The 20432-nt window shown below is 37.8% G+C and overlaps 1 protein-coding gene across 3 annotated transcripts in view; it reads right to left on the bottom strand.

Moving 5' to 3' along the window:
* The window catches only part of ndufaf2 (NADH:ubiquinone oxidoreductase complex assembly factor 2), a 159575-nt gene that overhangs the window by 103090 nt on the left and 36053 nt on the right, over positions 1 to 20432 (bottom strand). Inside the window, exon 1 of one of the 3 annotated variants that reach the window (XM_051929709.1) lies at positions 748 to 861. The exons of the other annotated variants lie outside the window; for them this stretch is intronic. Coding sequence (XP_051785669.1) covers positions 748 to 826 — 79 coding nt within the window. The 5' untranslated portion in view covers positions 827 to 861. Of the gene's footprint in view, positions 1 to 747; positions 862 to 20432 lie in introns of those variants that run through there. 3 annotated transcript variants of the gene reach the window in all.

The following is a 20432-nucleotide window of genomic DNA, read 5'->3' as shown; positions in this document are numbered from 1 at the left end:
CTAGTATTACTTCCTGAATACTATACAGGTAAGTGAAATAAGCAATGAAAACAACAGGCAAAGCGATTGTTTCACTAAAATTACCTATTATTAGACTGAGTAACTCCCTTTAAATTTGTGTTTATTTATATTACAGCAACATATTAATTTTTTAAAGATTTCTGTTAGTATTTTGCAAAGTAGACATTTAAAACTGATGTCATCAGCACTTTAAACAAAAACAAGATCTAAAAGGAAAACACAGCAAAACTGAAGTAATAATGTCAATGAACGGACACCTATATGAATATTCTTGTCATTTTCAATTCCTAAGGGATGAGGGGTAAAAAATGCTCATCCCTTGGAAAACTAGGGCTAATTATGCAGTCACATAATTGGAGATGAGGAAATTTCACATTAGATCTGGTACTAAACATACAATATAATCAACTGTTTAGCCTAAGAAAACTAATGTTTATTTTTAAAAGAAAAAATACAAATGTTAAATCTACTTGTGGGACTTATGGGGATGATACTAATAATGATTTTGTGTATCAAAAAAAAAAAAATCTTTCTTTTTGTCTGGACAACAAAAGGACCTACTTTATATTTATATTACATTTTTAGGCAAAAAGTACATGCACAATATGGTATATTTACATATTGTACATATGCCTTCCGGCTTAAAGATATCTAGAGATGAGTTTCCTCCATCTACAGTTAAGTGCAAGGTCAGTAGTAAGGTAGTGAAAATAAAGCCAGGCTCACAATAATCACAGTGGTTTATTTCATCAATATGTAAGTCAAGATACATCTGGATACCTGACATTTGGATTATGCAACTCATGTAAATATAAGATTTCTTCAGCCTGGGTCTCCACTGAAGTCCATTGAATCAGGAATGTTGTGATTATTTAGGCCATTCCTACAAACATTAGGGTGTAATGAGGGAGTGGGATGAGAATAGGAATAAATATATGAAAATGGAGAACAAACAAATTGTACATAGTGACAATGAAATAAATTTTTCATCATGTTTTGTTGCTCAAAAACAGAGCAAAGAATCCATCTATTTTCCAATCTACTGAATCCGAACACAGGGTCATGGAGCTGGAGCCAATCCCAGCAAACACAGGGCACAAGGCAGGAACCAACCCACCACAGGACACACACACACATACCAAGCACACACTAGGTACAATTTAGAAACGCCAATCCACCTAACTTGTATGTCTTTGGACTGTGGGAGGAAACCGGAGCACCTGGAGGAAACCAACGCAGACACGGGGAGAACATGCAAACTGCACACAGGGAGGAACTGGGAAGCGAACCCGGGTCTCCTTACTGCGAAGCAGCAGCACTACCACTGCGCCACCATGACGCCCCAGAGCAAAGAATGATTTATAAAATGTCTTGCATCAGATATATATTTATTTAAAATGTCTTCTGCATATACAACACAGTCTGCAGTATAAAAAAAATCTGTGAAGGGTTAGTAAAATTTAAGGATACTATATCCCACTATTTCCAGGATTATGAAAATCGTGCACTTTTTTGGTGACTGAGCATTATAAGTGAATGAATTTGCCCTTTAATTATCATGATTTAAAGTTTTATAAAAGTAGATTTTTGGTACACTTGCAAAGCTGTATTCTGCTACATCTCCACATCTGTTTCCATGTAAACATGAAAAAATTCTGTATAAGTGGCTCTTTTTTTTTGGTCAGTTCATGTCAGATTACTTATGCTAATATGGCAATACTTAATGACTGCTAATAACCAGAAACATTAGAATCTACTCAATCAGACCACTAAATAGCCAGTGAAGTATATAATTTCCAAACTACAGCACATCAAGCTTTTTATTTTGTATTTACCCAATCTCTTATTAAAAAAGTATCTAAAATTATATATATTATATACTGTATATACACAAGGTATATTTATTTATTTTAAACCATTGCTGGGAGTCCTTGTCTAGTCTGGCATCACTGGACACAAATTAATAGGCATTAATGGATATAACTGAAAAACTTGACTCAACAATTTGAAAATGTTTATGGGCAGTGTGATGATACTTGGTGTACTACTGATTCATGACCAAACATATTGATCTGTTTTCACATTGATGTTACCCTTAATCAACTACTGCCAAGAAAATATGTTTACAGTATAGGTAGCTAGGGTTTTGAGCACTGAAAGAATCCCCACACTCTTCAAAGTATTACTTATTCCTAACCAACAATTAAGACACTAAACCATGCTACCCATCACAGACAGGTAAAAGCTAGGGATGCACCGATACCACTTTTTTGGAAAACGAGTACGAGTACTTGCATTTCAGTACTTGCCGATACCGAGTACTTAATAAAAACATGATTTAAATTTACAGGTAACAGCTTTAGTCATATAATTTAACAAAAAAAACAAGGGACTAGTTTGGAATTAAGAACATTTATTTAAAATGAAAAGCATGTTGTATGCAACATATTACAGAATAAATAATTATAAAAAAAAATTTAAACAGTGACAGTGCAACTCACTCGCTTTTGCTCAATGAGGGACTGGAGCATGTAATACGTGCACGTCCTGCTGCAGTCTCTTTATTGGCTGGTTGAGCTGTCCCCTGAATGTCCTCGAGGCGGGAGTAGGCTAAGGCGGAATGTTTAAAATGCCCAAATATTTTCCGCCCCACTGCTATAGCATCAGCTATGCTCCTCTGTGCTAATAAGCCCTCGTGAACAGCCAGTTGGAGCGTGCGCGCGACACACGGCAGACTTGGGAGCCCTGCGTCATTCATGGCTTTAATCATGTTTTTGGCATTGTCACGAAGCACAACATGTACTGATGTTTTAGGTATACCCCATGTCTGGAACATTTCCTCAAACACATGCGCTATAGCCTGGCTGGTGTGCGAGCCGCGGAATTGTTTTGCATGTAATATGGCTCGTTGCGGCGTGAAACTCTCGTCTATCCACTGGGAGGTTAGGCTAATTAGCGACACGGGGCTAACACTGCTTGTCCAAATATCCATGGTGAAACTAAACGCAGAGGAGGCTTGCAGTAGGCTGTGGATATGTTTTTTCACGGAGTCGTGTAGTTTAGGCAGCTCCGTGTCAGTCATGTAGCGGCGGCTTGGGACATCATATCTGGGCTCCAGAACATGGAGGAGATGCAGGAATCCCACATTTTCTACCTCCAAGAGTGGCTGGTCACTCAATGCAATGTACTCGATAATTGCCTGTGTTATTTTCACAGCATGTGGAGTTTGCTGCAGCGTGGGTTGTGTTGGTTTAGAAGCGTGGGTAAACTCTTTGTACTCGTTGTCGTGTTGGGATTTTAGGTGCTTGATTAAATTACTTGTGTTAAATGCGCTACCTTCTGAGCCTCCTCTGGACAATTTCGCTGAGCACAATTTGCAGTCCACCTTTGTTTTGTCGTCTTCATTCACTTTGAAATAGTTCCACACGGCTGACATGTCTCGCCTCGCCTTCTCCCCGCTCTGAGCTGCAGCCGGGGCCTGGGGGCGGGCACTCGGCGCCTGTGATTAACCCCTTACACGCCGCTCAAACATAGACATTTCTCAGACCGTGGTATCGGTCCCCGGTATCGGGGGACTTTTAACGAGTACGAGTACTTTAGAAAATGTGGTATCGAGGCCGATACCAGATACCCGTTTCAGTATCGGTGCATCCCTAATAAGAACACAAAAAGACCATCAAGCCTGTCTGGGTATGAAAGTAACCCACAGAAAACATTATAAATCACAGAAATACTAGTTAAAACTGTTATTAAATAAAGCTACATTTTGAACATCAATGAAAATGATGATGCGGCTAACACCATGCAGGTGTATGCAATATACAAGAAAATTAAATGAGGGAGAAAAGCACAAAACAAAGGCCACTTTCAAATAAAGCTATGCCAGTTATGTCACTGTGACAACTCGTATTTATTGGGTTACAAAGCAAGGAATATAAAGAAGTACTGCAGGATTTTATTTCTATTGCGGACCAAGCCTGTGTATGTTCGTCTATTTCTGTCCACGTCCAGATTTTTATAGTTTGTAGGTTTGCTGCCCAGTAATAAAAGTGAAAGTTAGGTAGAACCATACCGCCTTCTACCTTAGGTCTTTGTAGGATCACCCATTGGATACGTGGATGTTTTTAATTCCAAATAAATGAGGTTATGGTTGAACCTAATTTCTTAAAAAATGATCTTTTGATGTAAATTGGAATGTTTTGAAATAAAAAGAGAAGCTTAGGAAGGATATTCATCTTAACAATGTTAATTCTTCCAGCTAAAGTGAGATGAAGGGTTGACCATCTGTGTAAGTCTTTCTTAATTTTTTCCACACAGACAGCAAAATTTTGTTGATAAAGAGCTTTATATTTACTTGTGATGTTTACCCCTTGGTATTTAAACTGATCTGTGATGATAAAAGGGAAGGTGTCCAATCTAATACTGTATGCTTGAGAATTCACTGGGAAGAGCACACTTTTATTCAAATTGATTCTGAGACCAGAAATCTTTTGACATTCTGTTAGTGCTGTTAGGACTGCAGGCAAAGTATTTTGTGGGTCTGATATATACAGTACCATATCATCTGCATATAGAGAAACTTTCTGTTCCAGTCCTTCTCTGATAATCCCCTTTATCTTAATAGCATTTCGACAGTGAATTGTGAGTGGCTCAATGGCGATTGCAAAAAGCAGTGGTGACAAGGGGCATCCTTGTACCACGCTGTAATTTAAAGAAGTCTGAATTTATGTTGTTAATACAAACTGAAGCTTCTGGATTGGTATACGGTAATTTGACCCATGCACAAATGTTCGGGCCAAACCCAAATTTCTCCAATGTAGTGAAAAGGTAGTTCCATTTAACAATGTCAAATGCTTTTTCTGCATCCAACGATAATGTCATCTCTGGGGTGTTTGACTTTGTTGGTGGCCATCGGACCTTACTCCTTTCTATGTTAACTAATGTTGTCTTATTTTAATTTCTTATTTTGTCTTTTATTTTTCTTCTCTTCATTATGTAAAGCACTTTGAGCTACTTTTTGTATGAACATGTGCTATATAAATAAATGTTGTTGTTGTTGAATATATTACATTAAACAGGCATCAAAGACTGGAAGCTAAGTGTCTGCCTTTAATAAATCCAGTTTGATCTTGTGATATTACACACTGCAGCACTTTCTCCATCCTTCTAGCTAGGACTTTAGAGAGTATCTTAACATCGTTATTCAGAAGTGAGATTGGTCTGTACTATGGACATTTTAATAAGTCTATTTTGTTTAGGAAAGACAGTAATTATTGCTTGGTGAATAGTTTGAGGTAGAATTTTATTTTCTCTAGCTTTTGTAAATGTTGCTAATACAAGGGGAGCTAGCTGAGTTGAGAATTTCTTATAAAATTCAGCAGGGTAGCCATTAGGGCCTGCTGCTTTCCTACTCTGCAGTGAGTTTATAGCATCTAGTAATTCTAATAGTGCAGGAGGTTTATCCAATTTCTCTGCACTAAGAGTATCTATTTGTGGTATCTGTAATGCGTCCAGAAATGCCTTAGATTGTGTCTTGTCTTCTTTAATATCAGTAGAATATACAGATTTATAGTAGTCTCTAAATGTGTGCATTATATTTTTATGGTCAATGATTTTGTCTCCGTATGTGCTGGTGACTGCTGGGATTGCAACTTCTTGCTTGTTTATTTGTTGAGCTAAGATCTTATTAGCTTTCTCTCCATGTTCATAATAATGATGTCTTGATTTAAGTATGAGTTGTTCAGTTTCTTTAGTTGTTAAGAGGTTGAGCTCTGAATTCAGAGCCTGCCTTTTCCTATGAAGCGTCTCACTTGGACACCTGGAATGTTCTTGATCTATTCTAGTAATTTCGTTGATTAGCTCTGATACCTTCTTGGTTTCCAATTTATTTTTGTGGGAAAGATAGGAGATAATCTGTCCTCTTAAGAAGGCTTTCAGGGTTTCCCCAGAGAGCTTCTGCAGAAACCTCTGAGGATGTATTTGTCTCTGGATATAAATTCTGTACAGTTCTCGTCTGCTAATAAAAGTGGATTAAGATGCCATCTGCGAGATGAGTATGTGGGGCATAGTAATTTTAGCTCTAAAATCAAGGGGGCATGATCAGAAATAACAATAGCGTCGTACTTACAAGTTTTAATCGTAGGCAAGAAGTTGTTATCTACAAAGAAATAATCAATTCTTGAGTAGCAATGATGCACTGGTGAGTAGAAGGAATATGCTCTTGAGTTTGGGTTTAGAAATCTCCAGGGGTCTGATACGTTGTGGTCAGTTACAAACTGTGTAATTGTCTTTGCAGTGTTAGATGTCATCTCCCCTGTGGCAGTAGACCTATCTAAGTCTGGATTTAAAACACAATTGAAGTTCCCAGCCATTATAATTTTATGAGTGTTCACATTGGGAATGGATGCAAATACATTTTCCATGAATTCCCTATTATTGACATTGGGTGCATAAATATTTATCAAAATCACTTTACAGTTAAATAAATTACCTATGACATATCTCTCCACAGGATCAGATACTACATCTGATACTACAAATGAGACTGTTCTATGTATAAGAATTACAAAGAAAACTAGAGATGTAGGAAAGCTGGAATGGAATATTTGGCCAGTCCAGTCTTTGTGCAGCCGAAACTGATCCTTGCTTAATAATAAGTGGGTCTCCTGTAAAAATACTATTTAAGCGGTTAGACCTGTTAAATGCAAGAATATTTTCTCTTTAATTTGTGATTTGGGCCTTTAACATTCCAGCTCACAAAGTTAACTGTCCAGTCCTTGAGACATTGCTTCTGAACTTGTATTGTCATTTTTTAATCTTAACTGAAAATTAAACAGCTTTGACCTTAATTTCCAATTTTTGCCATGAAGACTATTGTTATGTTGGCATTTATAATTACAAGGATTAAAAAGATAGATTAGAGATAGCTTGCTGTCTTCCTCTCTCCCACTCACGCTGGACACCACTTCCCAAAGTCCCAGTCCTCTGACATACCTAGAGACAGAGCACATCCAAAACAAAACAAGCTTCCCAGCAGCGGCGTATGAGGAATAAAATGAGATATCTATTGCCAATACAGTCCAATTACTATAAGCATAAAATATAATCTTCAGAAATCTTGAGATAGTAAAATAGTAAGTCCAGGGAATGATGTTAAAAAAGTGGGCCTAGATAAGCATAGTAAACCCTAATACGATACAAACAATAAACCAAGGGTATGATGTTAAACAGTCTCCTTGAGAAGAGTAAAAAAAAAAAAAAAAAAAAAAAAGAATTATTACTTTCTTCGAAACATACAAACATACAGATACACATATAATCTATACATATTAATAAAAGGCAAAGCCCTCACTGACTCACTGACTGACTGACTGACTGACTGACTTACTCACTCATCACTAATTCTCGAACTTCCCGTGTAGGTGGAAGGCTAAAATTTGGCAGGCTCATTCCTTACAGCTTACTTACAAAAGTTAGGCAGGTTTCATTTCGAAATTCTACGCGTAATGGTCATAACTGGAACCTGTTTTTTGTCCATATACTCTAATGGAGGAGGCGGAGTCACGTATTGCGTCATCACGCCTCCTACGTAATCACGTGAACTAAAAACAAGGAAGAGATTTACAGCACGAGTCAAACACGGGAACGAAGGTAAATAACGTTAATTTTTGAGTGTCTTTTAATACTGTGTAAGCATACATATTAAAACATGTGCAATTAAACGTGTGCATTTACGGGGTGATTTCTCAGGCTTAAAAGCTCGCCTTTTATCAAACGCGGGAACAAAGGTAAATGACGTTGTTCACTGTCTTTTAATACTGTGTAAGCATACATATTAACACATGTGCAATTAAACGTGTGCATTTACGGGGTGATTTCTCAGGCTTAAAAGCTCGCCTTTTACTAAAATGGTAAATGCAAACTGTTTTCATTCTGAAGGGCACAAACCACGTTAGATTTCAGACGTTAAACGCGCAAAAATGTCGGTACACCAGATAAATAAGCGCAACATATTATCAGTTGTATTGTATGCTTACAATACATATAGAAATGTGTTAATCGTTAACTAATATTATGGGATGGTGTTTTTCAACTCGCGCCTTGATTTAAACGATTGCATTTCTTGGTGGGTTTGCGTAGCTTATTGTCAATATCTTTACACCTCTTTTTAAGACTTAATTTAAAAAGGTTTTCTTTTCTTCTTAATTAAAATTTAAAAGCAATACTTCACCGCTGCGAAGCCCCTCTTGCGCTGACATCCGAGGTTCGATTACCGTAAGCAAGTGCAGTGAGTGTGTACGCCTGATGAGCCAAGAATAAGGGGGAAAGACATGTCGTGTACTCTTTGCATTATTTGACAGTAAACTATTTTCAATCATTCTATGATCTGCTTCTCACAACTGAAGGCACCGTGGCTGATGTTACCTCACTTGCTGGCCAACCATAAGCGTTACCTGGTAGGTAACCAGCCACTCACTTCACTCCCTTACGAGAATCGAACCTCGGACGTCAGCGCTACAGGCAAAGCCCCTAAAATTGCGCCACGGCGTGTGGTTCGTTTATTTGACAACATGTAGATCGGGGTAATTACATTCCACGTCACGGCGTGTGGTTCGTTTATTTGACAACATGTAGATCGGGGTAATTACATTCACGGCATTCGTAGTCTGATTCACAATCTGATTGTATGGGTGGTTACCTACCAGGTAACGCTTATAGTTGGCCAGCAAGTCAGGTCGAAGTGATCACTCGAGTGAAGGCAGCTTCACAAAAAAACAGATCCTTAACAAACTGTTATTAGTATATTTTCCCTTAATTTAAAAAGGTTTTCTTTTCTTCTTAATAAAAATTTAAAAGCGGTACTTCGCCGGTGCGAAGCGCGTGGATTTGACCGACTGACACATACAGACATATTCATGAGTGCAGGTACTTCGGAAAGAAAGCACCGTGTAAACCTAAAGTTTAAATTAAGTTCATAGACCTACAAAAGGTTGCCATTCATTTGAGGCAAGATTGCTTTTCTTCTGTACAACTATACGTTGCATTCTCAAGAGTGTGCTTGCACGGCTTCGGATATAGATATATATATATATATATATATATATATATATATATATATATATATATATGTATGTCTATATATAAATATGTAAGCTTATAAGTGTTGCCTTACTTCTCTTTAAGAAAGGAAGATGTAATGATACTTGATTTAAACGATTGCATGTCTTCCTGGGTTTGCTTAGCTTATTGTCAATATCTTTACACATTTTTTTAAGACTTATTGACTGAAATGGGCTTTCACGAAAAAGTTAGGGCTTTGCTACAGGATACACCCTCCACAAGTTAAGGAAGTAAAAATAAAATATATATTTCTGTTTTATTTAAACCTTTTAAGTTCGTATGCATAGCCCCATTTGGCTGTTCAATTTTTTGTTTTCTTTCTTCAGTAATATTTAATCTCCTTAAAGAAAAAGAACATATCCATTTTACTTTTTTTGTATCTCTTTAGTAATATTTTAGTGTAAAAGGATAACCAGTATTTAAACCTTTTATGTTACTTTATAAATTTATTTTACACAATGTTGAAAAATTAATAAGAAAGCTACATATTTTGGCAGCTGCTGCTTTAATTTTCAATGAAATGAAAAAACCTCTCCAACAGAAAACATCAATGAAGAAGAAACAGTTTGCACTATCTAAAAATGAGAAACCCTCATTTATAAAAGTTTGCTGCAGATGACTTTACTATAATTGTAATTAAAGCATAAACAAGAAGTGTCCAAGAAGGGAAAAGGATGTACAGTGATCCCCTGCCTATCGTGGAAGTTACGTTTCAGACCCATCAGCGATAGGTGAAAATCCGTGATATAGAAAGACCATATAAATAAACATTTTTTTTTTATAGTTTAAGCCTTAAAAATAACCCTGCCACACGCTTTAAATACATGTAAACTTATTAAAACACACATGATATGTGGATGTCGGGCTAAGGATATGAGTAACCTCTCTATTATAAAACATTTTAACGTCATGCAAGACAAGGCAATGAGACAGAAGAACAGCTGCTGTACAGGCTTTTAAATGATCGACGCACAGAGCAACAAGCAGAACAGGCATGTTGGCAGAAGCAGCACAAAGCCAGTAGCTGATCCGTCCACTTCTGCTTAGCGTGCGATCAGCCCACACCCAACCCCCCCCCCCCCTTCAAAAAGCGAACGACAGAGACTCGAAATGGCAAAAGGACAGCTGCTGTACAGGCTTTTAAGTGATTGATGCAAAGCGCAACAAGCACAACACACAGCTGGCTAGCAGCAGTAGTAAGACACCAGCTGACCCAATCACATCTCTTTAGCGTGCGTTCAGACCCCCCACTTCATAACGCGAGCAGCTGCAAGAAAGAGATTTAACCAGTCCGGGGCAGGAAATAATGGACAAATATGGTTTTTACAAAAGTTTTAAAGTAAAAATGAAAATAATGCATATGTAACAATTCCTATGAAAGTATCAATCTCTTTAAATTCTTTATCCGGTAAACCACACCCCGGGGTGGGCGAGCGAAGCGAGCAGGGGGCAGGGCCCCCTAGTAATAATATTAATAAATCCGAAATGTAGCAGGGGATTACTGTATTACAGTACCAGTATCATTGCAAGCAGATCAAATAACCAGCAAGATCTCTGCCATGCCATGACAGGATGTGACTCACAATCGTATTTTAAAAAAGTGTTGGGATCAGTTTTCTTAACTCTTTTTCTGCTTCCTCCATAGTGATAAAGATGTAATGCTTGTCTTGAATATCCGCTTTCAGTTTGGCAGGGTACAAAAGGCTGCATCTGATCTTGGCTTTCCATAAGCACGGTTTAATGTTGTAAAAAGCTGCACGTTTAGCAGCCGGTGAGGGTGAGAAACACGGGAAAATGCGAATGTGGTTATTTTCAAATATAATCTTGTGTTACTGTCTGAGAAGTGACATTACATGCAATTTAAATTGTAATTTCTCAAAGTGCATGATAAGAATCCTAGGTTTAGATGTATTTGATCCCCGTATGCGGTAAGCTGCTGTTATTTCGGTGTCTGATTTACAGTCCTCTCCAATTATTTTGCAGAATAGCTCAGCTACGAATTTCACTGGGTTTGGACTTTCACGATTCTCTGGGACACCTTTGGTTATAATATTATTCCTTCTGCATCCATCTTCCAGTGCAGCAAGTCTCTGAGTTTTTTGCATTCGGAATTTTCAGCCGTTGCTGACTAGGACTTGATGCCTGTCTGGGCTTGGGCATAGCTTTGGTTTTCTTTTCAGTTTCTTTCTGAGCTCCTTTCTTACCGCTTATACATGCTTGCATATACTGTAACAGAACCTCCCCGAGTTGGGTAAATACAGGATACCTCAGGATGATAAAAATAAGAGAAAAATTAACGCCGCTGCTAACGGAGTTCTACTTCAGACGTCCATCTCCCGTAACGTACGAGACCAACAGTTCTATCACTGTGGTAGAGTTTACCGTATATAATAGGAAATGGTTTATTAAAATGCAGGAAAATCTATGAGCAGCTTTGCATATTAGTAAAATAATGAAGATTTTAATAATTAAATAATTGGAGAACAGAAAAAATGTGGAAAAAATCAACATACACATACAGGGACAAAGAAAAAATTTGTGAGGAATAGCACTTTATGTGTCTGCTTATGGGTCATATATATTGTATTAAAACTGGTCTATTTTTTGTAATGTAATTGAACAAAGTATAAAGGGGGAGCTTGGAAAATAACCAATTCTACATAGGAAAAAAAAAAACTCAGTGCGTAAAAAAGAGGTGTTAGCATCACACTGGTTGTATTGTTTCCATCACATTTGAAAATAAGTTAGTAGGATTGCAGCATTTGAAAGCATTTGATAATAAAGTAAAATGACAGGGGAGAATATAGCTTTATGTGCAGTAAATCCTAACCTCAATGCAGTTGACAAAAACAGCTGAGAATGCTTTGTAGACCAGCTGTTTTCTAAAGAACTCACAAGGTCTAATCTCAAAAACTATTACAATTTCTATTACCAAAGACACAAATTTAAATCCTAGTCATGTACACCACAATAATATGGAAAATAACTTTTTGCAATAAACATACCCTATTCAGTATTAATGAAAAAAGATAACAGAATACATATTTCTTTAGAGGATGTTTTAATTGTGTGGAAGAACAAACATAACAGCTGCAAATCTTTAAAGTAAATGCTTGAAAATTTTATGAGAAACCCAACTAACTCAAAGATTATCATAGTGTAGGTGTAGGCTTTTCTGTCTTGATCCGATCCTGATAATAATAGATCCATTCATTCTTAATTTGTAATGCACATAATGCTTGGGAGACAACATTTATATTTTTGTTACTGCATGAATAGCCTATACTGCTGAGTCAGAACTTGTTGGGTAGTTCATCAGGATAAAAGTGGCCTTAGAGAACCTTTTTTCAGTTCTCACCCTAAGAATCAGCTAAGGATTCAATAAGAGACACTTCAGTAAAAACAAACTGTCACATGCTTGGAAGAAAAAAAAAAAAAAGGTTGACAGGGTCAGGTATCCTAACTACGTGCAATCACTGTCCCTTAAGTACTTTCTACAGGAAACTAGTATTAACTACATATCAGTGTAGGGAAATGAATGTACAACTGGAGACTAAGATCTTTTATAGCTTATAGGCAAAAAGTGAATGTTCCACAGCCAACTGCTAAACAAGAAAGGTACATTTTCAAAAACATCTTCACAACATGTAGCACAACTTTCATTTTTACTGTCGTAAAACACATTTCGGACAAGATGCCAGTCCACTTCAGTGCACATGTAAACACACACACACACGCACACTACACAAACTCACATTCAAACCTTGCAAATTAATCTTCTTATGCGCTATGTACGAGGCAACAGAGGGAAGCCACAGAAACAAAAACAATATGTACTGTAAATTTTACATAGACAGATTTCAACCCAGGTGAATGGAGTTTACCTTTAACTACTGTACCACTGCATTTAGCTTTTGACCTTTTTAAATTAAAAACTTCAATCAGTTAACAAAAAGTTAAGAGTCTTGATTAAAAGTTATTTATTATTTCTGATAAACCATACATATGAAATATCTACTAAAATACACATAGATGCATCACTTCTGGTTTTAAGTACTGGAACATCAAAAAGAAATAATTAACCTAACAGTAAATGATACAGTCTTGCATCTTTTCCAACATATCTCAATATGTTTGCTCTCTCTTTTTCTCTGATTCTTGTATTCATACAGCTACTGTCCTGTTTTACAAGCCTTTTAGTTATTCTCTACAAGTGCAGTGAACTTTGAATCTTGTATCTCAGCTACATTTAATTCTTAACTTTCTGAAACACTGTCCAAGTGCAAACTCCACTCTTCATCTGAGCAGGTATATCTCTATTCCTTTATTTGCATTACTAATGTTCTGTTTTGTTGTCCATCCCTCATTTTTGACCCTGTAAATTCCATTGTGGGGTCATGAGGAAAGAAAGCTTATTAATGTAACATATGACAACAGACAGAATCAGTCCTAAAGTTGTTAATCTAAAAAGAAACTAAAACACAGAAAAAGTGACAGTACAAATGTAATAGTAGACTGGCTTTTTAGCAGTGACAATACTGGACCACATGTGGTCTCAAGAGTTACTATTTCTTTTCTTTATGGTCTATCAGGTAGAAAGTACCAGTTAATTATTGCACAGGAGGACACTTCTACAATTTTAACATACTCAATAAAGTATTTCACTTCAGAACAACTTTTCTTCTTATAAGTGAGTCAAATCGTCAATTCTGAGAAACATGGTTTTAATGTAACAGAAGGACCAGACAGTTTAAACCATCCCAGCTGGATAATTAGGAGAGTGGGGGAATACAGCAACCGGCCCAAGAAAACAGATGCAGGAAAGCTGCCAGAACAATGCTGTTGAGTCTCTCTCTTCAAAAGCCAGCAATGCCCTTATAATGAGGAACACCACTAAGGCAGATATCGAGTCTACAGAAGGAAGAAACCAGATCTGTGGTCACTGCTAGGAAAAAAAAAATACTACAGTATAAAGTGCAAGATGAACGCTACACATCATCATGTTACCTCACTTATACTCAAATACCACCAAGCTCCTTCTCTGTCTCTCCTTTTCTAAAATCCTTACTACTATCACTTTCTTGGTTTTCTAAATTGTATTCCACTGTTAGTTGTGTTAATATGCTTAATATGAGTGAAAGCAGACACAAAGTAATTCTTAGTAATAACTCAATGAAATATTATACAAAGTGTTAGCATTTTACAAAACAAAACTAGCTAAACAAGACTGCAGTGGCCATATACAATACAAACTAAACACAACAAATTAATAGTTCTAAAATAAAACAGACTCAAACATAAGAATATTTAATATGCAGTTTGAGTGCAAACAACAAAAGAATCAACATTGTTCAGCCTAGCATAAATAGATACTAACCCAGCACTCTATGTTTTTCTCCAGTTACTATAGTAACTATATTTGGTGGGTGGTGATGCACATATATGTAAAAAGCTTTCATTTTATAGAAAAATAAATATTAATATCTGGCCACCTGAAAATACTTAGGATGATGAAAATGCTTAACTTTCTCATACAGACTTATTTCAATGTTAAACAATATGTAATGAAACATATATTAGATAATAGGATCAATTAAAGAATATTTGAAAATACGTAGTGTAAATCTCTCTATTTATAAAAAAAAATCTTCTGGGAAGCAAAAGCAAGGCTACGATACGTGATCTTCTCGAAAGACATTTAAAAGACCCGCGAGACTCGCGGGGACCGTAAACATGAGACTTGGTGCCAAGAGATTGTCCCAGGGCCATAGCAAAAATGACAGCGGCTGTACAGGCTTTAAAAAGATCAAAGGGCAACGCAACAGCAGCCCCCCCCCCCCCCGCCGACAACGCGAGCAGCGTTATACGTCCTGCAAGAAAGAATTTAACCACGCCCGGAGCCAGAAATAAAGGAAAAGGATTGTTTTTACAATGTCATGCGAGACCAGGCAGTGAGCCATCATTTAAAAGGATTCCACAGACCTCTAACTAAGCAGTTGTTGGATTGCTTTTGGCAGACAAGCATCAAGAGACAGCTCGCAAGCAGCAGAAGGACAGCAAATGATCCAAAGACATATCCTTAGCGTGTATTCAGATAAAGCCACCACCCCCCCCCCTCCCCGTTCCACAACACGAGCAGCATTATACGTCTGGAAAGAAAGAGATGTAACCACGCATGTGGCCGAAAATAAAGGACAAGTATTGTTTTTACAAAAGTTTTTATCTAAAAAAAGACTATAGGAAATTACAAGGAGGATACGCAGGTTAGAAAAATGGCTGGATGGATGGAGTTGTCTTACCATGGTAATCTTACTTCACAGACTTATTGTTCAAAAAGCATTGTCTGAGGTTGTAGAGACGCACTGTAACATTGTGTGACACTGAATTGGAACAAGCACATTCAAGCATGGACAAATGTATTATTTTTACTCCATGTTCTTGTTCTGAATTATAATATCTTCTGCTGGCATCTATACTGCACCTTATTAGTGAACTGATCATGCCATTTTTGTGACATGAAAAATTTTAAAAATGAGAGTGCTGTTTGATGGAATTACTTATGGTATATGTCACTGTTAAATTAAGGCCACTTTGCAGTGTTTTTTTCTTTCTGGATTCATCATAACTTTCAATTCTTTGACCTGCTTTTGGATATTAGTGTTTAATTTTCCATGCAAAAAGTTTTTAAGTCAGCATATGCTGGCCTTTCACTGTCTTTCATTTACCTCTCTCTTTTAACCCAAAATCCTCCAGATGGACATCCTCAGCTTGATAATGACCAAGTAGCTGGATGGAAGGAGAACCAAGAAAAAGAATCAAACAGTCAAAAGATCAGAAAAACTGACCTTGTTTTCTTTTCAATAAATTTCTTATTAGAGAAAAAGGTAAAAGGGATATTCTGCATAAACAGATTATCTAAGGACCATAGAGATTAAAAACTTGAGGGGGAAAAAAAACTTTAGACTGCTGTTGAAGTTAGAGGAAAAACTTCAGGTAATATCTATTCTGTCATCAGGTTAATTGATTTTGATATTTGCCAGATTCCTTTCATAGAATAAGAACATCATATTAAATCAATCAATTTTAGAACAAAAAATAAGTAAAAGTAAAATGTAAGGTAAATGGTTTGACTGTATAAGATATAATTTATCTCTGGGAAGTTATAAAGTCGATATGTACAAAAGTCAAAAGACTTAAGGCTGTGATTGCTGCAAAAGGCAACTACACAATCTAAAAATGTGGGGATTAAACACCTACACAAACAGTATATTTCCTTTTTTTCTTTTGTTCTTAAGACAGGAATGAGAAACAAAGAAGCTGCAGATGCTCAAGCCCCTGAACCTTTCCTCTTATTGGCACAAGTGCCCTTTTTCCTCAAATCTGGTATCTCAGAAGCCCAGAGCTGCCACCATGGAATTCCAAGTACCTAGAGATGACTTAATGGACAGTCATCATTACGTGAGTAAGATAACCCTCCCACAACCGTAATCTTAATCATTTGCGACCAGTGGAGTCAACTCCATCTATCTGGACCTCAAGCTGCTGAGATAAATTCTTGTTTTTCTACTGTTTAGACCTAAGCACAATTGTGTGCCACCTTTTCATTGTAAGAAAAAAGAGAAAAGGCAGCAATAAGCAACATGCATTTTTAAGGCTATATACAGTATGCTACCGTTTACTGTCTCACACAGGAATACAATATGGTCTATGACAATTATTGATATTAATCCCACAACTAATGTATACTAAATATTGGTTTGCTAGTTGTGCTTTTTTATATGATGCCATGCAGTGGATGGTAGCTGTAATGCCCTTGTTCAAGTGGTGCATATTGACTTTGATTATAACACCAGCTTTTTTAGTTTGCTTCCTATGGTTTCCAGTCACTCACCACTATTAGATTTATTAAGTAATTATTTTCAATAGCACAGCATTTTTTTGCCTTTCAGTTTAACTGCTTTGTAATAGAGTTTTCCACAAGTGCGAGTTAAGCGGAATGCCAGCAGGTGCGAATAAAAGCCTTACCTTACACCAGTAGTAATAAGCCTGAAGAAACTAACAAACCATACTGGTGGAAAATGTTACCATTAATTGAAAATGTTCTCCAAAAAAAACGTAGTAAACTACTGCTCCCTTGTAAAATGCACACAGTCAATTTCTTGTGAGACTGCGAGAGCCATTTTTGAGGTCCGTGACTGTGGCTTAACACTACACTAATGATAGACAGAAAATTATGAACGAGATACATATGAAAAGCATCTACTTGCCATATGACAAACAGGGGGAAAATGACTAATAAGGAGTCAAAATATTTTTTATGCTGCAGGTCAGGTCAGGTCAGGTCAGACTGGGAAAAATGCACTGGTACAGCACCTTGCCGCACCCACAACATAACGAAACAGCATGGGATCCTGGTTGGCAACCCTCCAGGAAGACATGTGGTCCAGTCCCACTGTCCGGAAATGACCATCTATCTGCCACAGCCAGGTGTTACTGGCTGTTGCTCATAGATTCCTCTAAGAAATGCCTCCATATTTGCCCTCAAAGCCCTCGCAGCCATCCTTTACAGTTCCTGCTACAGACCGGAGTTGCCATCAAGCCGTGAGCTGCACGGGAACACTGGTAACACCAACTACAACCCTCAGCAACCTTCAGGGTCTTGTCACGGAAGGTCTCCCACATTACATTAGGATCAGCAGTCGCACCCAAGTCCATAGGTTCCTCACACAAACTGTGTGCAAACTCATTAGAAACAACCTGATCTTGGAGTCTGGCCAGGTCCAGCTTCATTCTCCTAGTAGGTGGTAGCCTACTGCACTTAAGCTGGATCTTCAGAGTAGCAACAACAAGTCTGTGGTCAGAATTCACAAACTGGGCACTTCTGTAGACCCTGCAGTTTTGTAAGAGTATCTGGTGTCTGCCAACAAGGATATGATCAATCTCCTTCACTGCACCACCAGTATTAAAGTACCAAGTCCAACGATGCGGCTCAGGACACTGGAACCAGGATCCAGCGATCCATAGCCTCTGACCTTTTGCAAAGTCAAGGAACATGGAGCCACTTTCACCACGGTTGCCAGATCCATGGGGACCGACAAAATCCTCATAGTCAGGCCTGTCAGTGCCAGTGGTTGCATTGAAGTCACCCAAGACCAGAGGGTCACCTTGTGGTCACCCATCAAACACAAAGCGAAGTTGAGAATAAAATGTCTCCCTCACCGAGACATCACTCACTGCAGTCGAAGTATACACTAAGACAACAGACAAGGCACCCAGAGAGTGCCTTAATCTGATTCTCATAAAACGCTCTTTGAAAGCAGAGACATCGGACACCACTGGAGGCAACAGCAACGGCTACTCCCTGAGTAAGACAGCCATCAGAGAGACCAGACCAATAAAAAGTGTACCCACCTACAGAGATCTGGCCAGTCCCAGGTCTGTGCACTTCACATAGTGCCACCACTGAAGTGTGGAGTTTACAAAGCTCCTCCGACAGCAGAGGAAGATGATCATCATGCCAGAGAGACAAAATATTCCACATAGCTACGCAGATCTGCTAACTTAAATTGGGACACAAGTGCTGCCATACAGCAGGTGACACCTCAGTATCACACCAGTTCTGATCCCCAACAGGCCTGACCTCATTGGCTCTCAGACAGTTTTGACTCTTCTGAGGATGGGGCTCCCTCCATGTCTCATCCAAAATAGTCATTTTTATTTTAGGAGGACAAAATCTTTGATTTGATGTGCTATGGTGTGAACACTTGCTGTTGAAGAGCATGTGACTAGATTAGTATTCTTTTATTTGCTCATTCATCTTGTTGAAATGTGTAATTTATGAAAATTTGACATGATCAGCAATCATAGGCATATACAGTATATTTTATGAAGTCTGTGAATATTAGTGGCCCTAAAGTTACACCCAAAGTTCTAATACAATTAGAAACAGTTAAGTAAAAATGGGAACTATACTGTACAGTGCCCCTTCTCCTTCTTTGAGTCACTCCCCACTAAAAGGTGTGGGCACTTCACTATATTTAAGAGTAAGTAACAACACAGCATTATTCAAACTATTTATTCCATAAGGGATGATGATGATGATGATGATGGTGGTGATAATAATAATAATAATAAAACAGTATAATAAACAATACTTACTATTAAGCTGTACAATAATACATTATTACTAGTATTTCATTTCCTTGTTCTTTCACTGTTTGTTGTACTAGTTATGAAATTTCTTGTTTAACATCTGTAAATGTAAGTCTGTCGAGAAAAATGAATTATTTGCCTGGCTTATCAGCAACCCCCGCCTTTGGCTGATTTTAGTGTTTTAATTTAGAGTATATCACCAGGGGCCTCTTGTATAAACGGTGCATACGCACAAAAATGTTACATATGAACGTTTCCATGCTCAAATCGTGATGTATAAAACCTAAACTTGGCGTAAAGCCACCCACATTTCCACGGTAGCTCCAACCTTGGTGTACGCAAGTTCTCTGCTCTGTTTTGTAGACTGGTGGCACCCAGTGTCAAAGCAGTGCTACTGTTCCTGCGTGGTTACCCTTTCTTTAGATCCATATCTCTGACGCGGCTTTATCGTGTACACCGAAACTAACTGCATATTGTTTATTAGTTTAATGCATCTGATTGTAATTAACCTGTTCCAGGGAATAGCCAAAGTATTCCAAATACCATAGCTGCTTTATCGTTGTTACTCTCACTGCACCTTCTTTTTCTTCTTTCAGCCGCTCCCATTAGGGGTTGCCACAGCGGATCATCTTTTTCCATATTACTCTCACTGCACCACTCGGAGTATTTATATCACTATATCTGAGTGGGGAATCACATATCTAGAGCAGAGAATTATCGGTATACAGCATCAAGCACATGCTGCCTCAGCCATGCTGCCTATTTGAACTGCTCTCACTCGGCAAACGCTTTCAAGCCTTTCCTGTATGGACCTCACGGTTCAGAAACAGTTTCATCCCAAGAACTATAAACGCACTCAATCAGTCCATCAAGTGCTCCTTGTAGAACTGTTTGTACTTATTAGTACAATTACCTCACTGTAAACTTGCGATGCAGTTATAATATTGCACAACCTGAGCCACTTTATAAAGCACGTATTTACATATGATGACGATATATTTTTTTAAGGTGAAATGCAGCAAAATATGTTTATTATACAGATAAAATGTTAACATCATTTTGAACATCTAGTTCAGGGACTGTTCCTGCCTCGCGCTGTATTCTTGCTGGTGCTGACGGGACACTGGAAGGATAGATGG

Source organism: Erpetoichthys calabaricus, chromosome 7 (assembly GCF_900747795.2).
Source record: "Erpetoichthys calabaricus chromosome 7, fErpCal1.3, whole genome shotgun sequence".
NCBI lineage: Eukaryota > Metazoa > Chordata > Cladistia > Polypteriformes > Polypteridae > Erpetoichthys > Erpetoichthys calabaricus.
The sequence above is the reverse complement of the archived record's forward strand: the minus strand, read 5'-3'. Positions and strand labels throughout refer to the sequence as shown.